Genomic DNA, 19,700 nt, shown 5'->3' with positions numbered 1-19,700 from the left:
AGGTTAGTGCCAGAAAATGCATAATAATGACATATAATGTGTATAAAACATGTGAGTATCATCATAAAAGTAGCATGGAACATAAGAAATTATAGATACGTTTGGGACGTATCAGCGCTCTTAGGTCAAATTCCTCCTGCTTGTGCTCGTCCCACACACGTACACATGTTGACCACAGCTGTAGAAGTTCTTCGACTAATGGCTTCAGGTACACATCAATGTCGTTCCCGGGTTGCTTCGGGCCTTGTATGAGCACTGGCATCATAATGAACTTCCGCTTCATGCACAACCAAGGAGGAAGGTTATATATACAAAGTGTCACCGGCCAGGTGCTATGGCTGCAGCTCTGCTCTTCAAAAGGATTCATGCCATCTGTACTTAGACCAAACCTTAAGTTCCTTGCATCCTGTGCAAAGTTTGGGAACTCTCTATCGATTTTTCTCCATTGGGAGCCATCAGCAGGGTGCCTCAACATCACGTCTTTCTTACGGTCTTCTTCGTGCCATCGCAACAACCTAGCATGCTCTTTATTTCTGAACAAGCGTTTCAGCCGTGGTATTATAGGAGCATACCACATAACCTTGGCAGGAACCCTCTTCCTGGGGCGCTCGCCCTCAACATCACCAGGGTCATCTCGTCTCGATCTTATACCGCAATGCAAGTGCACAACGGACATGCATCCAAATTCTCGTACTCACAAGTGGTAGAGGATGCAGTCATTAATGCATGCATGTATCTTTTGCACATCTAATCCTAGAGGGCAGACAATCTTCTTCGCTTCGTACGTACTGGCGGGCAATTCGTTACCCCTTGGAAGCTTCCTCTTAATTATTGTCAGCAACTTTCCAAATCCTGAGTCAGTGACACCGTTCTTCGCCTTCCATTGCAACAATTCCAGTGTGCTGCCTAGCTTTTTATGGCCATCTTCGCAAGTTGGGTATAACAATTTGTTGTGATCTTCTATCATCTTGTCGAAGACCAACCTTTCCTTTTCAGTTTCACATTCTCTCCTTGCATCAGCAATGGCCCGACCAAGATCATCATCAGCAGGCTCATCTCGTGCCTCTTGATCTTCTACTTCATTGTCTTCATTGCCTTCTGCAGTATCATCGTATTCAGGGAAATTGGGATAACCGTCATCATCATCTTCCTCTTCTTCATTGTCTTCCATCATAACCCCTCTTTCTCCGTGCTTGGTCCAACAATAGTAACTGGGCATGAAACCGGATCGCAGAAGGTGGCTGTGAATGAGACTCGAGTGAGCGTAATTTACGGTATTCTTGCAGTTGACACATGGACAATACATGAAGCCACCATGTTTGTTTGCCTCCGCCATGGCCATAAAATTATCCAGGCCCGAAGTGAACTCGTCAAACCATCGGTCAATGTACATCCATTGCCGATTCATCTGCATGATATAATTTAGCTGATCAAAACCATTACAGAACATCACGATGTATATATACACATGCATTTTATCAATTACAGATGAAAAGGATAAAGTTGTTAACCTCGATGAAGAAGAAAAAGCAAGTTAAGTGTGGCTTGATTTGTGTAAACTCAAGTGGCAAATCCTCTTAAGCATTTCATCAAACACCTCTTGTGCATGTGAAGAAGAGAGGAGAGCAATACACCCCTCTTATGAAGAAAGTGAAAAAATGGCCAAGTGTGGCTCACACTTGGGCAGGGCAAGGTAATATAGCCAGATTGGGGACCTTGTCCCGGTTTGTAACACAAACCGGGTCCAGAGGGGGGGCCTTTGGACCCGGTTTGTATTACAAACCGGGACTAAAGGTTTCCCACGCCTGACACGGCCTGCCGCGCCCTGCCGTGGACCCTATCTTTGTGAACTCTAGCTTAGGTTTCGCAACTCGGTCACTATCTTTGTAAACTCTAGCTTAGGTTGTTCATATAAACCCACAGCTGGAAACCCTAGAGGGCGCGTTTTCACACTTTATGCAACTACGTTCTATGCCTAGCGCTTGAGCCCTTATGATCTCGGAGCCGCCATGGCCAACTCCGGGGCTCCCTTGTAAAACTCGAATCAATACAATCTAGCAGAAAGTACGTCTTTAACTCCATATAGGGGCTGAACTTGGGTAAAACTATGTGTCTTGCTAAACTTGATCCGAAGATGCCTACGTCATCCCCGCCTCACGACTTTCTTAATCTACCCGCTGTAGCATCTGTCGTGTTAACCCACGTAAACTGGCGCCCACCATGGGGCTTGTGGCATCAGGCTTTGAGATCCTCGGCGAGATATTCATCAGTTGCCCGAGGATCGCTACGGGCCGGATGATCGCCAGTTGCGGCTTCTTGCACGTCCTAACAAGCACCTATACCGCCTAGCCTCGGCTATAGTCACCCATGTCGTCATGATGCCGTTTGGGTCCATCAACCTCTTTGTCGGCTTCACACGAACCGTCGATCTCACTGAGTCGGATGGCAGTATTGGACACCCCAGCTCCACCAGACCTCCGCGCTACATCGCCGCCCCCGAGCAGATCTACACCACAACATTGCCAATCATGGGGAGTGTCCATTACGAGAACGAAGACGGCCTCTAGGATGATGCCGACTCGACCACCAGGCCTCCATCACCGTGTCAGTTATCCCAATCTCCAACCTAGCATACTTCGACGACAGCTCCATCCTTCCGCAATTTGACTACGACTCAGAGTCAGAATCCGTCGAGTCCCTCTGAGGCAGATCTACTCGCCACATTATCGTCCTCGTGGATGACGCGGCTAGCAGAGATCCGACTCCAAACCCATTCTCCACGCCAATTGCAGCGACCCTTAGGGCCATTGAACTAGAGATGATTCGCCAGACGATGGTAGCGCAGCAGTAGAAGCAGTACAAGGAACGTCGGAAGTTTCAACTCGAGGGCCAACAAGAGCATGAGGTCACACAGTACCACCACTGTCGCATGAGGGAACGACTCGGCCGCAACTACCAGGGCTGTACGCTGAACTTTGACGACGACATCAACACGTAGCGGACAGAGAGTTCTTTCACACATCACCTGGAAGCAGTTTATTTGAGCTTAATCCATGTCCACCTTGAAAGGATAGAGACGGTAACCTAGAGGGGGGGCGGTGAATATATATGTTCTACAAAATTTTAACCATTTCTTTTGAAATTCCATCCTTTTGCAGATAAATAAAGTTGGCCTAATGCAAACTAGGTGAGACAACCTATATGATGCGATAAACAACTTCAAGCACGAAGGCTATCAAAGTAAAGTAAAAGGATAGAAATAACTGAAGCACTCGGGGACGACGATTTATTCCGATGTTCACTTCCTTGAGGGGATGCTAGTCACCGTTGGAGCGGTGCGGTTACCACGAAGGAACCCGAACAACACGAAGGCTCACCGTCTTCTCCATGATCTTCTTCCATGAATTAGAAGCTTGATCCACTAGTGGAGACCTTAGGGAGGCCTCCAATCCCATACATACTTTCTGTGCAATCGCTAGTCGATCGATTTCTCCCGGCGACCATTACCGCCTAGGAGTCCTCAAACTCCAAGAGTAACAAGATCGATGCTTGAACTTGACACAAGGCTGAAATCACAAATTTGTTTGGTAAAAGAGAGAGGAGGAAGAGATCTCTCAAATGAATGGATCCTCTCTCAAAGATCATGGTTGAATCTCTCTAGATCAAGGATTTGTGTTGGAGTATTCAAGATAGTATGTGAGGGTGTAGAACCTGATCTAAATCTCAGAAAAAGGGCCAAGGTAACTGATCTCGAAAACATGACTTTCCTTATATAGGGAAAATAATTGTTTTCGTGATAAAATCGTGCAGAACGGAGAGGCCGGTATGACTGGCCCATGGCCCGGTCATACCAGCCGGGCCGGCTGTTAACGCGCAACAAGGAGAAAGCGAACGCCAATGGTGGCTGGTATGAACGGCTCCAGGTCCAGTCATACCAGCCCAAATCTCAATTTCGCGTGATAGCAGATCGAAGGGAGTAGGCCGACCGGTATGACCGGCCCAGGCCCGGTCATACCGGACCAAGCGACTGTTAAGCTCCCGGGGCTGCAAGCACAGGCGCAACATGACCGGTATGACCGGAAAGAGGCCCGATCATACCGGGTACTTTTTCTGTTTGCTTTTGGAGGAGAAAAAACGAGGCGTCCGGTCGGTATGACCGGCTGAAACTGCTGTTTGGCAACCAGCATAGAGTCAAGAGGAAAAATCTTTTTTTTGGAGTGTTTGTAAGAAGTTGATAAAAGCAAGATGATTTTTTATGGAAAGTGAGAGGAATTTATTTCAGCCAAGTATTAAATAAAAGTTTTGATCCGTCCCCTCTTAATAGTGCGGGGTTCCTATACTCAAAATAACCGGAAAAAGAAGGACTACCATGTCGTGATATTCCAGACTCCGTCTTCGAGTCACTTCAACCTTCTTTTCCCTTTTTCGCACCATCACCGAACACCAAAGAGGAGAGAGGACTTAACTGTAGATAAGCTTGATGTAAACGGTTAGTCCTCTCTAACATTGTATTCACTAAATACAAAAAAAAAAAGATTAGGGGTATAAATGCCCTTACACACCTCCACCGCCACCACCGCCAAATCGCAAGACCAACATGTAGGTGCGCATTATGACGTGCGTGGACCAGGACATTGGACCCGACGGGCTCCCTTTGTTTGGCACTCCAGTGGAAAACGTGACCGTGGCATCTGCTGTGGTCCAAAATGTCACTCCCACCGGCGAGCACCACAAGGGTGGTCGAGCAACAACTCAACAAGTTCGAACCACATGGGAGAATGCGCTCCCACTCGAGTACCAGTATCCTATATATTGATAGTACGGATCCACCGCCATATGGCGCGGAGGCAGTACAACAGGAGTCCCGTTGTACCGTTGGTCGCTAAATCGCATGTCCATTAGTTTTGAGAGCCTGTTGACTTGGGCAAACTTCCAACGTGTGATTCTTCCTTTTATTTGCTCAGATTGCATCACCCTTCTTCAAGGAAACAAATGAACAAATATGTTTGCGCATCTATGCAAATATTAGTAATTAATTGCACGTTTAGAGAGATGATCTCATTATATTAGTGGGTCATATATAATTAAAACAAGGATGCAAATAAGTATATTTTACACTCATCATCAAGTGCCCTATTTTCTATCACCTTCTACGGCATAAATGCCCTATTTTACATCACCTTGTACGAACGAATTTTTTTGGTGCGCTAAAATATTTTTGGGTGCCCTATTTTGCATCACCTATTGGAGATGCTCTGAACGCTAACTCACATCGCTCCCTAAGACAACCTAGCTCGACTCCTCCTTCACTTGGGAAAATGATACATCAAAAATGTATCCAGTTTTGTAGTTTATTATGTTATATTCTAATATATTTACATCATAATTAAATATACCACCATGTATTTTAATGTTTTATGAGATCCACAGAAAAATATTTATTTAGGTTATGACTCCGCAAAATAAGTTTTTACTTCCCAAGCCATGGAGGAGGCTCCCGTGGAACTGCAGAGATGCCGCTACATCGGTTTGTGTCCTGGATGTGAAATATGCATTTCGGAGGAGCCCACGTGGTTGGCCCCTCCGGCGGCGACGCGGGCAAGCTCTAGGCCATCCCTACGCGATCATGGGGTCATGGACATAGCATGGTTTTCTGCCTAGAGTTAGTGTGATAGCGGCGGTGTGGCGAGCCTTTGACCGTGGAGATGCGGGAGAAGGCCCGGGATTGTGGTTTCTCGGCTGTGTGGGAGGTGGAAAACATGATCACATAATTGTACTATTATCTTTCTATATAGATACAAAAATTCTTCCTATCTTAGGTTGGTGCCAGCGTCGATGGCGCCTAGGGATGTCGTTCCTCTCCTTGGAAGTGTCACCGAGGTGTGTTGGCACCCCCTCACTCTCACTTTGACTGGATATTTTTCTCCTAGTGAAAGCCTAGGTTCGGAGCTAGATCGGCGCTATGGCGGTGGCCTGAACGTCGTTTTTTTGTTGTTGGAATAATCGTGTTTTGAGAAAAGTTCTATGTTAAGCTCCTCCGGTGATCGCTGTTGTTTAAGGATGGTCTTGTACTTCAAGTCTGCCTTCTATGAAAATACGACATAATTTATTTTGCGAATATAATCATTGCCAGTAGATATGTTTCTCTAACAAAGAGTATTGACAACAAGTTGTATGCAGCTGGATGACATGTCAAGGTAACCACGAATGCTCATGTCGTGTGGCAATGTGGAATATCTCGCAATACACCAACCGGTAGTTAATTCCACATGGATGGCTGGAAATTTTCATCTCGTAATGCACATGTATTAGTTGAAACTTTCCGCAGCTAGCTGTATCGTCCCATGCACGTCGAGTATAATACATTCTGTGATATCCCGTTTGGTACGGTGATATCACCATGAATCTTGGAAAAATCCCAATAATTAAACGGGTCTCCGCCTCCTTTTGTCCACAACCAATTAATGAATCGTGGTCTAAGTATTTTTTTTATCGTAATCGTGGTAGTATAACTAATGCATACAGTTGTTGCAAACCTTCACGGTGACAATGAACACAAAAAACATTTTTCACATGCAAATAATGGAGTTAGAAGAATTGTTATCTCTGGTTGTATTTTCATACTACCTTCATATCGGTTTATTGGGCTTTTAATAAGCTGCATCGCCATAAAGACAAGGGCTGATAGGTGGAGAAAAATGATGCCCCAACCTTTAAATTCCTCATTCTGCCCTAGCAATTAATTAGGAAAGACTAAAGCGGAAATGCACATTTAAACGCTTGTGCATATGCTCCTGCAACAAAAAAAGCATTTTAAATTGTAAAAAAAATCCTAAATAAAAGATTCGTGTGTACATATTGATATTCTATGTGCACTTGTCAAGTTTCGCAGATAACCGACTTTTTGTGTCATGTGCAAAAAAGATAAATGTCTCATAAAGAACTTGTCTTTTTAGCATCAAATTTTGTTTCTTTTCATACGCTACAAAAATCATCGATTTTTTGTGAAACAACTTTGCGAGCACATAGAACATTAAGATGTATGTGCAACTTTTTTTGTTGGAACTTTTTGACATTTTAAAGTCAGGAGCATATGCTACTGAGTGCAAAAACGCCTTCTCCAGACTAAAGAGCTATGCATGCAAGGGCATACATAGGAAAATTTGGGGTTTAAATGAACAAGATGCATAGGTGAAAGCAATTTAAAAAGGTGAAGGACCACAATGGCTATCAACTAACCGTAATTAATACTGATATGAGCCTAATTTTTAGATATTTTCCTAATGTCACAAGAAACCCAATAAACCGTTATGGAGGGAGTACGTAACTTTCACGAAGAAAAAACTAATCCCCTCGTTCAAAATTATTTTGTGTTTCATGTTTGGCCAAAGTTCAACTTTGGTCAAATATTTACAAAAAATATCAACACTTAAATTATAAAATATACTATATTAAAATATTCATTATTATATTTTGTATTATATTTGTTTACAAAAAAATATAATTATATATTGAAGATACCAACTGCACCCAACCTCTGCACCAACCAAATGTCCTAACACATTACACATGCATAGAAGCAAAAAATAAAAAATAAAAAGAAAGCCTGCCACACTGACTAATTCCTCGCAGCTGACAGCGCAAACCACCGCCAAAGACAACACTCAGCGGCCACTTTCTCCAAAGAGATGCCCGTAAGAAGGACAGTGCACAAACACCGCCTTAATCTGTCAAAGATCTTAAACTTTCACCCCGAAGAAGGTCTACGCTCTACTCAAAACAATGCCTTAAACAAGAGCAAAATACACTATGTTTGTTGATTTATGACAACAAAATACACTTAACGGAGGAAGTATACTTAATTAACCACTTGTATGTGTCTCCTGACTCCCATCATTCTCTGGTTTCCAGTTAGATAGGATGATGATAAAATTAAGAAGTCGCCATGCATTGCACAGCCCCCTTTTGTAACGCGGGTTGGAGAATGATCGAGCTAGCTGTGCATAATGGGGCAATCGAGCTAGCTAGTGCGGCCGCGATACGCGCATCAGAAGTTCAGAACCATGTTCGATCCCGGCTGGCCGGTTGACTAACCCACAAACCACAAACCTGCATGCGCTGCAGATGTGTCTGACTAGTATAAATACACAGGCAAACCAGCAAGTTGGCTTCATCCCATCTTTCTCGAGCAGACACAAGGAGTAGCACTACTGTAGCTGATCCGACAAAATGGCCAAGCTCGTCGTCCTCGCCGTGCTCGCCTCGTTGATCAGTACCGTTTCGTGCCAATCTTGGACGTGGTCAATCTACAGAAGCTGGGGCTATTCCAGTCCCACATGGGGGACCCCATGGACTTATAATTCTGCACCGACGACGTGGACGACCCCTCCCCCACCTCAATCTTCCAATGGCCTCAAGGTTGGCTACTACGCCGACCACAATTGCTCTAACGCAGAGAACATCGTGAGGGCTGCCGTGGAGAAAGCCAGCGCTGGCATCCTTGCCGGCCTCATCCGCCTCGCCTTCCACGACTGCTTCGTACGGGTACGTACAAAATTCATTTGTTGTAGAGTATACTTACTATTTTCTACTTATGCGCTCGACGACTCGAGTGGAGTGGATAGCTAAACATGTTGCGCTTTCTTCAGGGGTGCGATGCCTCCGTTCTTCTCGAGGGCTCAGATACGGAGAAGCAGGGTTTCCCGAACCTGAGCCTGCGTGGCTTCGACATCATTGACGCGGCGAAGGACGCCCTCGAGAAGGAATGCCCGGGCGTCGTCTCATGCGCCGACATCGTCTCCTTCGCAGCTCGCGACGCTAGCTACATCCTCAGCTACAAGAAGATCAACTACACCGTGCCGGCCGGCCGCTTCGACGGGAAAGTGTCGTTCGCCAACGAGACCCTGGGACAGAACCTTCCCCCGCCCTTCGCCGACCTGGCTACGCTCAAAAAGATGTTCGCCGACAAGGGGCTCGACCAGACCGACATGGTCGTGCTCTCCGGCGCCCACACCGTCGGCATCTCCCACTGCCCCTCCTTCTCCGACCGCGTCCACCCGCCGACCAGCCCCTCCCCGAACATGGACCCCACTCTCGCCGCCAAGCTGAACCAGACATGCGACACGCTAAACAACGCCACCACCACGGCGTCGCAGGATTATGAGACCCCCAACGCGTTGGACAACCAATACTACAAGAACGTCTTGTCCGGTAAGGTTCTGTTCACCTCCGACGCGGCGCTGAATTCGTCGGAGACGCTGGAGCTGGTGAAAAAATACGCCGGGTCAGACGATTGGAACACAGCCTTCGGAGCAGCCATGGTGAAGATGGGCTACATCGGGGTGAAGAGCAGCAAAGAGGGCGAGATCAGGAAGAAGTGCGGGGTTGTCAAGTCCTAATAGTGTCGTGCCTACACTGGTTTTTGATCTGGCCATCTTGACGCCGTCGGCTGGTCAGAATAATATTTTCGTCCTCCTTTGTGGTTTATACGTTCCTTCCAACAAAAAAGGTTCCTTGGTTTATTTGCACCATGTTGTAATTCTTGTCTGGCTCTACCTCCAACGGCGGCATTATTTATTAATGAGATTCACCAGTTAATTTTATATGTTAATCGTACATTACTGTATTTGATACTTTAACTATATATGTTGCACGCGCTTGTCAATTCTTATCTGTGAGGACCAAGACACCATGCTCATAACCCCGGCGTGGCACAGAGCCAAGCTCCCAGCATGGAGTCGCCGGATATGGGTGACTACTGACTGGTGGTGCTCTAGATGCAGGGACCTCCACGGTCTTTAATAGTACTCCCTCCGGTTCATATTAATTGATTCTAATATGAATGTATCTAGACACATTTTAGCTCTAGATACATCCATATTGGAGTCAATTAATATGAATCGGAGGGAGTATAAGTTTCTATTTCTCAAAATCCTTTTGGCATTACGTGCGGGTTCACAACCACGTGTATGTTCTTGTCCTATCTTACCTGTCATGTTATACCAGACGCGTGAAACGAGTTATCCATGTCTTCTCATGCACGTTCTATCATTTCGTTCACTTGTAACGTGTTGCAATTTTTTGTCTGGCCACTACCTCCAACGCCGGCCTTTTTCTATTAATGAGATTCAATAATCAAATTTGTATGTTAAACGTGCATTTCTGATACTTGAATTATGTTGCGCTATCCAATACACGACATTAAAAATTGTTATGGAGCCCTCAAATAAACCCTAACCCTCACTTCCCACCCTTGTTTGCTATCTAATAAAGGGAACATTTAGCTCCCACTCCCCAGTCCATATGACACGAGAGCAAATTTGTATATGAAAGCTAGACAAACACTAGATCGAAAATGAATATATCTCACCGACTCATGTTTGTTCTACTAAACGCCCTCCTCACTCTATTTGTGGCAAGAAGATGAAGAGCATGTTGGAGATCTGAAAGTTGTTCACGCCGAGTACTATCTTTCGATGTGGCACAGCTTATGCATCGCATTTGTCCACACACATTCCCAATTCCAATGCACGATCTTCAACTCTTCTACATACCGTGTTGCATCTTGTTCTATCACCTCCGGATCCATCGCACTGTTCCCGATTCTAATCGATCTCCTGTCCCTTTCAGATCCATGTGTGTGTGGAGAATGGCGGACAGTACAGTGTCAGAAGGATTGCGGCGATATCTCCACCACTGTCGTGGAGGATGGCGTCCATGTTGCCAATGTCATAGAGGATGGTGTCAATGTTGCCGCTGTCGTAGCATGGCCATCGCAGAATAGAGAGACGCTCATGAATAGATTTGTTAGGTTCCTCCATCTGTCCTAGGATAAGTCACGAAATTTAATATTATGCTACAAATCTTATTTCTTGAGTTGCATGAGACCCCTAAAAGTGCTTGCAATGGAATAGCATTGTGATAGTAGAATCTTATATCTTGAACAAAATGAAAACTACGATTTGGGGACTGTAGCTGATCTCTGATTTATTACCTCTAATTGTAACTATGTGATTCGCGCCGTTAATGGTACGAAATTGCGGCAAAGGACTTGTGTCACCCTTATCCATATCTTGGAAGTAATGGTGTGATGTATATTCATGTACGGAGGCGTTTCAATTTTAGTTTTGTGTGTGAGAGTGCGGATGACCCACAAGTATAGGGGATCGCAACAGTCTTCAAGGGAAGTAAACCCAAATTTATTGATTCGACACAAGGGGAGTCAAAAAATATTTATAAGCTTTAACAGATGAGTTTTCAATTCACCTGCACCTAGAAATATACTTGCTCGCAACAGTTTATCAGTAGTAAGAGTTTTGTAGCAGTGGTAGTATTGAAGTAACAACAGTAATAAAATAAAATCAATAGTAACGATGATTACAGTAGACAGCATGATTAAAATATTGTAGGCCTACTGATGGATGAACAGGCGCTACATGAATGAGATAGTACATATAATAGCAAGACATTGCAAATAATAATGATAAAAGCACCCTAGCATAAGATAACCATAGGCGTGTGTTCCTATTTAGTCGTGCGTGCTCGCAATAAGAAACTTGCACGACATCTTTTGTCCTACCAGCCCGTTGCAGCGGGGCCTCAAGGGAAACTATTGGTAATTAAGGTACTCCTTTTAATAGAGTACCTGAGCAAAGCATTAACACTTCGTGAACACACGTGATCCTCACATTATAGACATCCCCTCCGGTTATCCCAATTATTGTCACTTTCAGGCCTCGGTTCCGGAGAATAATGTGTGTATACAACTTGCAGGTATGATAAAAAACAATAATTATCATCATGAATCAATAACATGTTCAGATCTGAGATCATGGCACATAGACCCAAAGTGACAAGCATTAAGCATATCAAGTAGCAAAACAATGTTAAACAATACTAACAACGGATACTAGCCACTATGTCCATAACAATCTTATAGCTATTACATCACCAATCTCATCCAATCCCTACCATCCCCTACAGCCTACAACAGCGAATTACTCACACATGGATGGGGGACTCATGGATGGTTGATGGAGGCGTCGGTGATGGCAATGTCGATGATCTCCTCCAATTCCCTGTCCCGGCATGGTGCCAGAACAGAGTTTCTTGTCCCCGATTGGGGTTTCTGGTGGTGGCGGAGCAGCGGAACTCTTTCTGGAAAAACGTCCAACCCCCCGATATTTTCAGGTCAGGGGCTTTATATAGTGCGAAGGAGAGATTGAGGGGGTGGTCGAGGCAGCCAGACCACCCCTAGGCGCGGCCAAGCCTAGCCTGCGCCTAGGGCTGGTGTGGGCCCCTTGTGGCCCCCTCCGTCTCGTCTTCTGGCTCTGTGAGAGTCTTCGGGTGAAATATGGATTTTGCGATATTTTCCGGGAATTTCCTGAAAGTTGAATTTCTGCACAAAAAAACGAGATACCAGAGCAATTCTGCTGAAAACAGCGTCAGTCCGTGTTAGTTGCATTCAAAACTCACAAGATAGAGGGCAAACAACAGCAAAAGTGTTCTGGAAAGTAGGTACGTTTTGGACGTATCAACTCCCCCAAGCTTAGCTTATTGCTTGTTTTTATGCAATTCAGTGACAACTAAGTGCGATAAAATAAACTTTCACGAACCTATTTTCTTCATGTGATGTATATATTCTCATTACATGATCAAATGCTTAGGCAATTCATAATAAGAAGCAGACAACTAGGGCTACTCAATAGTTATGCAAGCTATGAAAAGATACCAACAAAATAATAAGCAACATGAAACATAAGTATCTACATGATTCCAATGTTCATAATAAGATATGACAGAGTGGTATCTCGCTTGCCGTATTTGTGGAGCAAAACATAAATGTCGGGGCACCTCTGAAGTTCAAGAGAAGAATAGAAGTAAAAATATCGAAAGTTTCAAGCATCATAGTTATACCACAATTAATCTCATTCCGGGACAAGCACATTAAACTAAGAATGACAACTATGCTTTCAAGAAGGTGCTCTAAGAAAGGATGATGACTCAACATAAAAGTAAAAGATTGGCCCTGCGCAGAGGGAAGTAAGATTACTCATGTTCTAGAGCTTTTCATTTCAAATGCAATAGGAGCGTTGAAAATATATATTTTGAGAAGCATGCATGTCTATGTCAATGACTGGCATTAAATGATTTATCATCCCTTCATATATACAGTGACCTCAAGAGCGGCTCCCATATAGTTCTCCAATGCACACCATTATTTAGGATCTCTCCAGTACATAATGTGCGTAGCAGTGTTTATTTACTTGTTCATTTTATATTTTATTTGGGATGGGCACCCAGCGCCTTGCTGTTTTTGCAATATTATGGACCAGTGATGGCGTGTATTTCACACGTTCGTTGGGCAACCCCAAGAGGAAGGTATGATGCGCACAGCAGCAAGTTTTCCCTCAGAAAGAAACCAAGGTTTATCGAACCAGGAGGAGCCAAGAAGCACGTTGAAGGTTGATGGCGGCGGGATGTAGTGCGGCGCAACACCAGAGATTCCGGCGCCAACGTGGAACCTGCACAACACAACCAAAGTACTTTGCCCCAACGAAACAGTGAGGTTGTCAATCTCACCGGCTTGCTGTAACAAAGGATTAACCGTATTGTGTGGAAGATGATTGTTTGCAGAGAAAACGGTAAAAACAAGTATTGCAGTAGATTGTATTTCAGTAAAGAGAATTGGACCGGGGTCCACGAGTTCACTAGAGGTGTCTCTCCCATAAGACGAACAGCATGTTGGGTGAACAAATTACAGTTGGGCAATTGACAAATAAAGAGAGCATGACAATGCACATACATATCATGATGAGTATAGTGAGATTTAATTGGGCATTACGACAAAGTACATAGACCGCCATCCAAGCTGCATCTATGCCTAAAAAGTCCACCTTCGAGGTTATCATCCGAACCCCCTCCGGTATTAAGTTGCAAAGCAACGGACAATTGCATTAAGTATGGTGCGTAATGTAATCAACAACTACATCCTTAGACATAGCATCAATGTTTTATCCCTAGTGGCAACAGCACAACACAACCTTAGAACTTTACGTCACATCGTCCCGGTGTCAATGCGAGGCATGAACCCACTATCGAGCATAAGTACTCCCTCTTGGAGTTAAAAGTAAAAACTTGGCCAGAGCCTCTACTAGAAACGGAGAGCATGCAAGATCATAAACAACACATAAGCATAACTTTGATAATCAACATAACAAGTATTCTCTATTCATCGGATCCCAACAAACGCAACATATAGAATTACATATAGATGATCTTGATCATGATAGGAAGCTCACAAGATCCGACAATGATAGCACAATGGGGAGAAGACAACCATCTAGCTACTGCTATGGACCCATAGTCCAGGGGTAGACTACTCACTCATCACTCCGGAGGCGACCATGGCGGTGTAGAGTCCTCCGGGAGATGATTCCCCTCTCCGGCGGGGTGCCGGAGGCGATCTCCAGGATCCCCCGAGATGGGATCGGCGGCGACGGCGTCTCAGTAAGGTTTTCCGTATCGTGGCTCTCGGTGCTGGAAGTTTCGGCACGGAGGCTTTAAGTAGGCGGAAGGGCAAGTCGAGAGGGGCACAGGGGCCCCGGATGACGGGCGGCGCGGCCAAGGGGGGCCGCGCCGCCCTAGGGTTTGGCTCCCCTGTGGCCCCACTTCCTTTCGTCTTCGGACTTCCGGAAGCTTCGTGAGAAAATAGGCCTCCGGGCTTTTATTTCGTCCAATTCCGAGAATATTTCTTTACTAGGATTTCTGAAACCAAAAACAGCAGAAAATGACAATCGGCACTTCGGCATCTTGTTAATAGGTTAGTTCCGGAAAATGCACGAATATGACATAAAGTGTGCATAAAACATGTAGATAACATCAATAATGTGGCATGGAACACAAGAAATTATCGATACGTTGGAGACGTATCAGCATCCCCAAGCTTAGTTCTGCTCGTCCCGAGCGAGGTAAAACGATAACAAAGATAATTTCTGGAGTGACATGCCATCATAAACTTGATCATACTATTTGTAAAGCATATGTAGAGAATGCAGCGATCAAAACAATGTGTATGACATGAGTAAACAAGTGAATCATAAAGCATAGACTTTTCATGAATAGCACTTCAAGACAAGCATCAATAAGTCTTGCATAAGAGTTAACTCATAAAGCAATAATTCAAAGTAAAGGTATTGAAGCAACACAAAAGAAGATTAAGTTTCAGCGGTTGCTTTCAACTTGTAACATATATATCTCATGGATATTGTCAACATAGAGTAATATAATAAGTGCAACAAGCAAGTATGTAGGAATCAATGCACAGTTCACACAAGTGTTTGCTTCTTGAGGTGGAGAGAAATAGGTGAACTGACTCAACATTGAAAGTAAAAGAATGGTCCTCATAGAGGAAAAGCATCGATTGCTATATTTGTGCTAGAGCTTTGATTTTGAAAACATGAAACAATTTTGTCAACGGTAGTAATAAAGCATATGCATCATGTAAATTATATCTTATAAGTTGCAAGCCTCATGCATAGTGTACTAATAGTGCCCGCACCTTGTCCTAATTAGCTTGGACTACCCGGATTATCACCGCAATACATATGCTTTAACCAAGTTTCACAAAGGGGTACCTCTATGCCGCTCGTACAAAGGTCTAAGGAGAAAGCTCGCATTTGGATTTCTCGCTTTTGATTATTCTCAACTTAGACATCCATACCGGGACAACATAGACAACAGATAATGGACTCCTCTTTTAATGCTTTAAGCATTTGACAACAATTAATTCTTTTCTCATTAGAGATTTGAGGATGTTTGTCCAAAACTGAAACTTCCACCATGAATCATGGCTTTAGTTAGCGGCCCAATGTTCTTCTCTCACAATATGCATGCTCAAACCATTCAACTCAGTGTAGATCGCCCTTACTTCGGACAAGACGAACATGCATAGCAACTCACATGAAATTCAACAATGAGTTGATGGCGTTCCCGAGTAAACATGGTTATCGCACAACAAGCAACTTAATAAGAGATAAAGTGCATAATTACATATTCAATACTACAATAGTTTTTAAGGCTATTTTGTCCCATGAGCTATATATTGCAAAGGTGAATGATGGAATTTTAAAGGTAGCACTCAAGAAATTTACTTTGGAATGGCGGGTAAATACCATGTAGTAGGTAGGTATGGTGGACACGAATGGCATAGTGGTTGGCTCAAGTATTTTGGATGCATGAGAAGTATTCCCTCTCGATACAAGGTTTAGGCTAGCAAGGCTTATTTGAAACAAACACAAGGATGAACGGTACAGCAAAACTCACATAAAAGACATATTGTAAACATTATAAGACTCTACACCGTCTTCCTTGTTGTTCAAACTCAATACTAGAAATTATCTAGACCTTAGAGAAACCAAATATGCAAACCAAATTTTAGCATGCTCTATGTATTTCTTCATTAATGGGTGCAAAGCATATGATGCAAAAGCTTAAACATGAGCACAACAATTGCCAAGTATCACATTACCCAAGACATTTATAGCAATTACTACATGTATCATTTTCCAATTCCAACCATATAACAATTTAACGAAGGAGAAACTTCGCCATGAATACTATGAGTAGAAACCAAGGACATATTTGTCCATATGCTACAGCGGAGCGTGTATCTCTCCCATAAAGTGAATGCTAGGATCCATTTTATTCAAACAAAACAAAAACAAAAACAAACCGACGCTCCAAGAAAAAGCACATAAGATGTGGCCGAATAAAAATATAGTTTCAGGGGAGGAACCGGATAATTTGTCGATGAAGAAGGGGATGCCTTGGGCATCCCCAAGCTTAGACGCTTGAGTCTTCTTGATATATGCAGGGGTGAACCACCGGGTGCATCCCCAAGCTTAGAGCTTTCACTCTCCTTGATCATGTTGCATCATACTCCTCTCTTGATCCTTGAAAACTTCCTCCACACCAAACTCGAAACAACTCATTAGAGGGTTAGTGCACAATATAAATTGACATATTCAGAGGTGACACAATCATTCTTAACACTTCTGGACATTGCATAATGCTACTGGACATTAGTGGATCAAAGAAATTCATCCAACATAGCGAAAGAGGCAATGCGAAATAAAAGGCAGAATCTGTCAAAACAGAACAGTTCGTATTGACGAATTTTAAAATGGCACCAGACTTGCTCAAATGAAAATGCTCAAATTGAATTAAAGTTGCGTACATATCTGAGGATCATGCACGTAAATTGGCATAATTTTCTGAGCTTCCTGCAGGGCAGTGGGCTCAGATTCGTGACAGCAAAGAAATCTGGAACTGCGCAGTAATCCAAATCTAGTACTTACTTTTCTATCAACGGCTTAACTTGGCACAACAAAACTCAAAACTAAGATAAGGAGAGGTTGCTACAGTAGTAAACAACTTCCAAGACACAAAATAAAAACAAAGTACTGTAGGTAAAAACATGGGTTGTCTCCCATAAGCGATTTTCTTTAACGCCTTTCAGCTAGGCGCAGAAAGTGTGTATCAAGTATTATCAAGGGGTGAAGCATCAACATTACCTTGGGCTTTACCCTTACCTTTCTTATTGTTTTTCTTTCCCTTTGGTTTAGAAAATATACGAGTTTCTCCCGGTATAGAGGTAAATTTCAAAGTGCCTTCTCCAACATCAATGACTGCTCCCAATAGTTTCAGCGAGGATCTTCCGAGTGTGAGTTTTCCTGTTTCAACAACAAGATAATCAATAGATATTGTTCTTCCACAAATAGTTGTATGCACACCTGCGGCTATGCCTTTAGGGATTATAGTAGAGTTATCAATGAGAGTTATCTCTTCTCCTCCTTCCTCAACTCCCCAAAGTTTCAAAGATTTATAAATACTTTCAGGCATAAGGCCAAATTCATACATAATATCACAGTAGGCATGGAGGGTTCGATCACCGATAACAATTTTAACAACGAGGATCCCACAATGAGAGTTTAGAGTTCACTAAAACTTGTTCAAGACGATTACTGAACGTGGCAATAGTTATCATTCAAGCGAGATGTACTTATCTCCGAGTATTTAATCTACTATATATGCTAGCGAGGACTGAATCAAAGTTATTAGCTGAATCATATGATGCAACCAACTTCTTTATGGCATTAAAAGCTTGATCCCCATTGCAATGAAGGAAATCTCCTCCCACTAAAGTATCCAAAGCATATCTATAGCGAACCATAAGACCAAAATAAAAATTGCTAAGGAGCAAACTTAGAGTCATTTGAGGTTCAGTTTTACGATAAGAAGTAAAAATTCTAGACCAGGCATCCTTAAAACTCTCCTCATCCCCTTGTTTAAAAGTGAAGACTAATTCTTCAGGCGAAGAAGTAACAGGTTCAGAGCTAGACATGGTAACAAAAGTAACTAAATTTTTTTTTGTATTTTTAATATAGAGTGCAAGACAATAAAGTAAACTAGATAAAGTAAATGCAAGTAAACTAATTTTTTTGTGTTTTCGATATAGCAAACAAGATAGCAAATAAAGTAAAACTAGCAACTAATTTTTTTGTATTTTGATTTAGTGCAGCAAACAAAGTAGTAAATAAAACTAAGCAAGACAAAAACAAAGTAAAGAGATTGAGAAGTGGAGACTCCCCTTGCAGCGTGTCTTGATCTCCCCGACAACGGCGCCGGAAAAAGAGCTTGATGGCGTGTATTTCACACGTTCGTTGGGCAACCCCAAGAGGAAGGTATGATGCGCACAGCAGCAAGTTTTCCCTCGGAAAGAAACCAAGGTTTATCGAACCAGGAGGAGCCAAGAAGCACGTTGAAGGTTGATGGCGGCGGGATGTAGTGCGGCGCAACACCGGAGATTCCGGCGCCAACGTGGAACCCGCACAACACAACCAAAGTACTTTGCCCCAACGAAACAGGTGAGGTTGTCAATCTCACCGGCTTGCTGTAACAAAGGATTAACCGTATTGTGTGGAAGATGATTGTTTGCAGAGAAAACAAGTAAAAACAAGTATTGCAGTAGATTGTATTTCAGTAAAGAGAATTGGACCGGGGTCCACAGTTCACTAGAGGTGTCTCTCCCATAAGACGAACAGCATGTTGGGTGAACAAATTACAGTTGGGCAATTGACAAATAAAGAGAGCATGACAATGCACATACATATCATGATGAGTATAGTGAGATTTAGTTGGGCATTACGACAAAGTACATAGACCGCCATCCAACTGCATCTATGCCTAAAAAGTCCACCTTCAGGTTATCATCCGAACCCCCTCCAGTATTAAGTTGCAAAGCAACAGACAATTGCATTAAGTATGGTGCGTAATGTAATCAACAACTACATCCTTAGACATAGCATCAATGTTTTATCCCTAGTGGCAACAAGACAACACAACCTTAGAACTTTCTACACATCGTCCCAGTGTCAATGCAGGCATGAACCCACTATCGAGCATAAGTACTCCCTCTTGGAGTTAAAAGTAAAAACTTGGCCAGAGCCTCTACTAGAAACGGAGAGCATGCAAGATCATAAACAACACATAAGCATAACTTTGATAATCAACATAACAAGTATTCTCTATTCATCGGATCCCAACAAACGCAACATATATAATTACATATAGATGATCTTGATCATGATAGGAAGCTCACAAGATCCGACAATGATAGCACAATGGGGAGAAGACAACCA

The 19,700-nt window shown here is 43.3% G+C and overlaps 1 protein-coding gene across 1 annotated transcript; it reads left to right on the top strand.

Annotated features, from left to right (window-relative positions):
- Nucleotides 1–8,229: 8,229 nt before the first annotated feature.
- LOC124697032 (peroxidase 2-like) lies at nt 8,230–9,398 on the top strand. The gene is made up of 2 exons (XM_047229676.1): nt 8,230–8,544; nt 8,649–9,398. Exons 1-2 carry the CDS (start codon nt 8,230–8,232, stop codon nt 9,396–9,398), a joined length of 1,065 nt encoding a protein of 354 aa, XP_047085632.1.
- Nucleotides 9,399–19,700: the final 10,302 nt, after the last annotated feature.

Source organism: Lolium rigidum, chromosome 3 (assembly GCF_022539505.1).
Source record: "Lolium rigidum isolate FL_2022 chromosome 3, APGP_CSIRO_Lrig_0.1, whole genome shotgun sequence".
In the NCBI taxonomy this organism is placed as follows: Eukaryota; Viridiplantae; Streptophyta; class Magnoliopsida; order Poales; family Poaceae; genus Lolium; species Lolium rigidum.
This window is presented reverse-complemented; position numbering and strand designations above follow the sequence as displayed.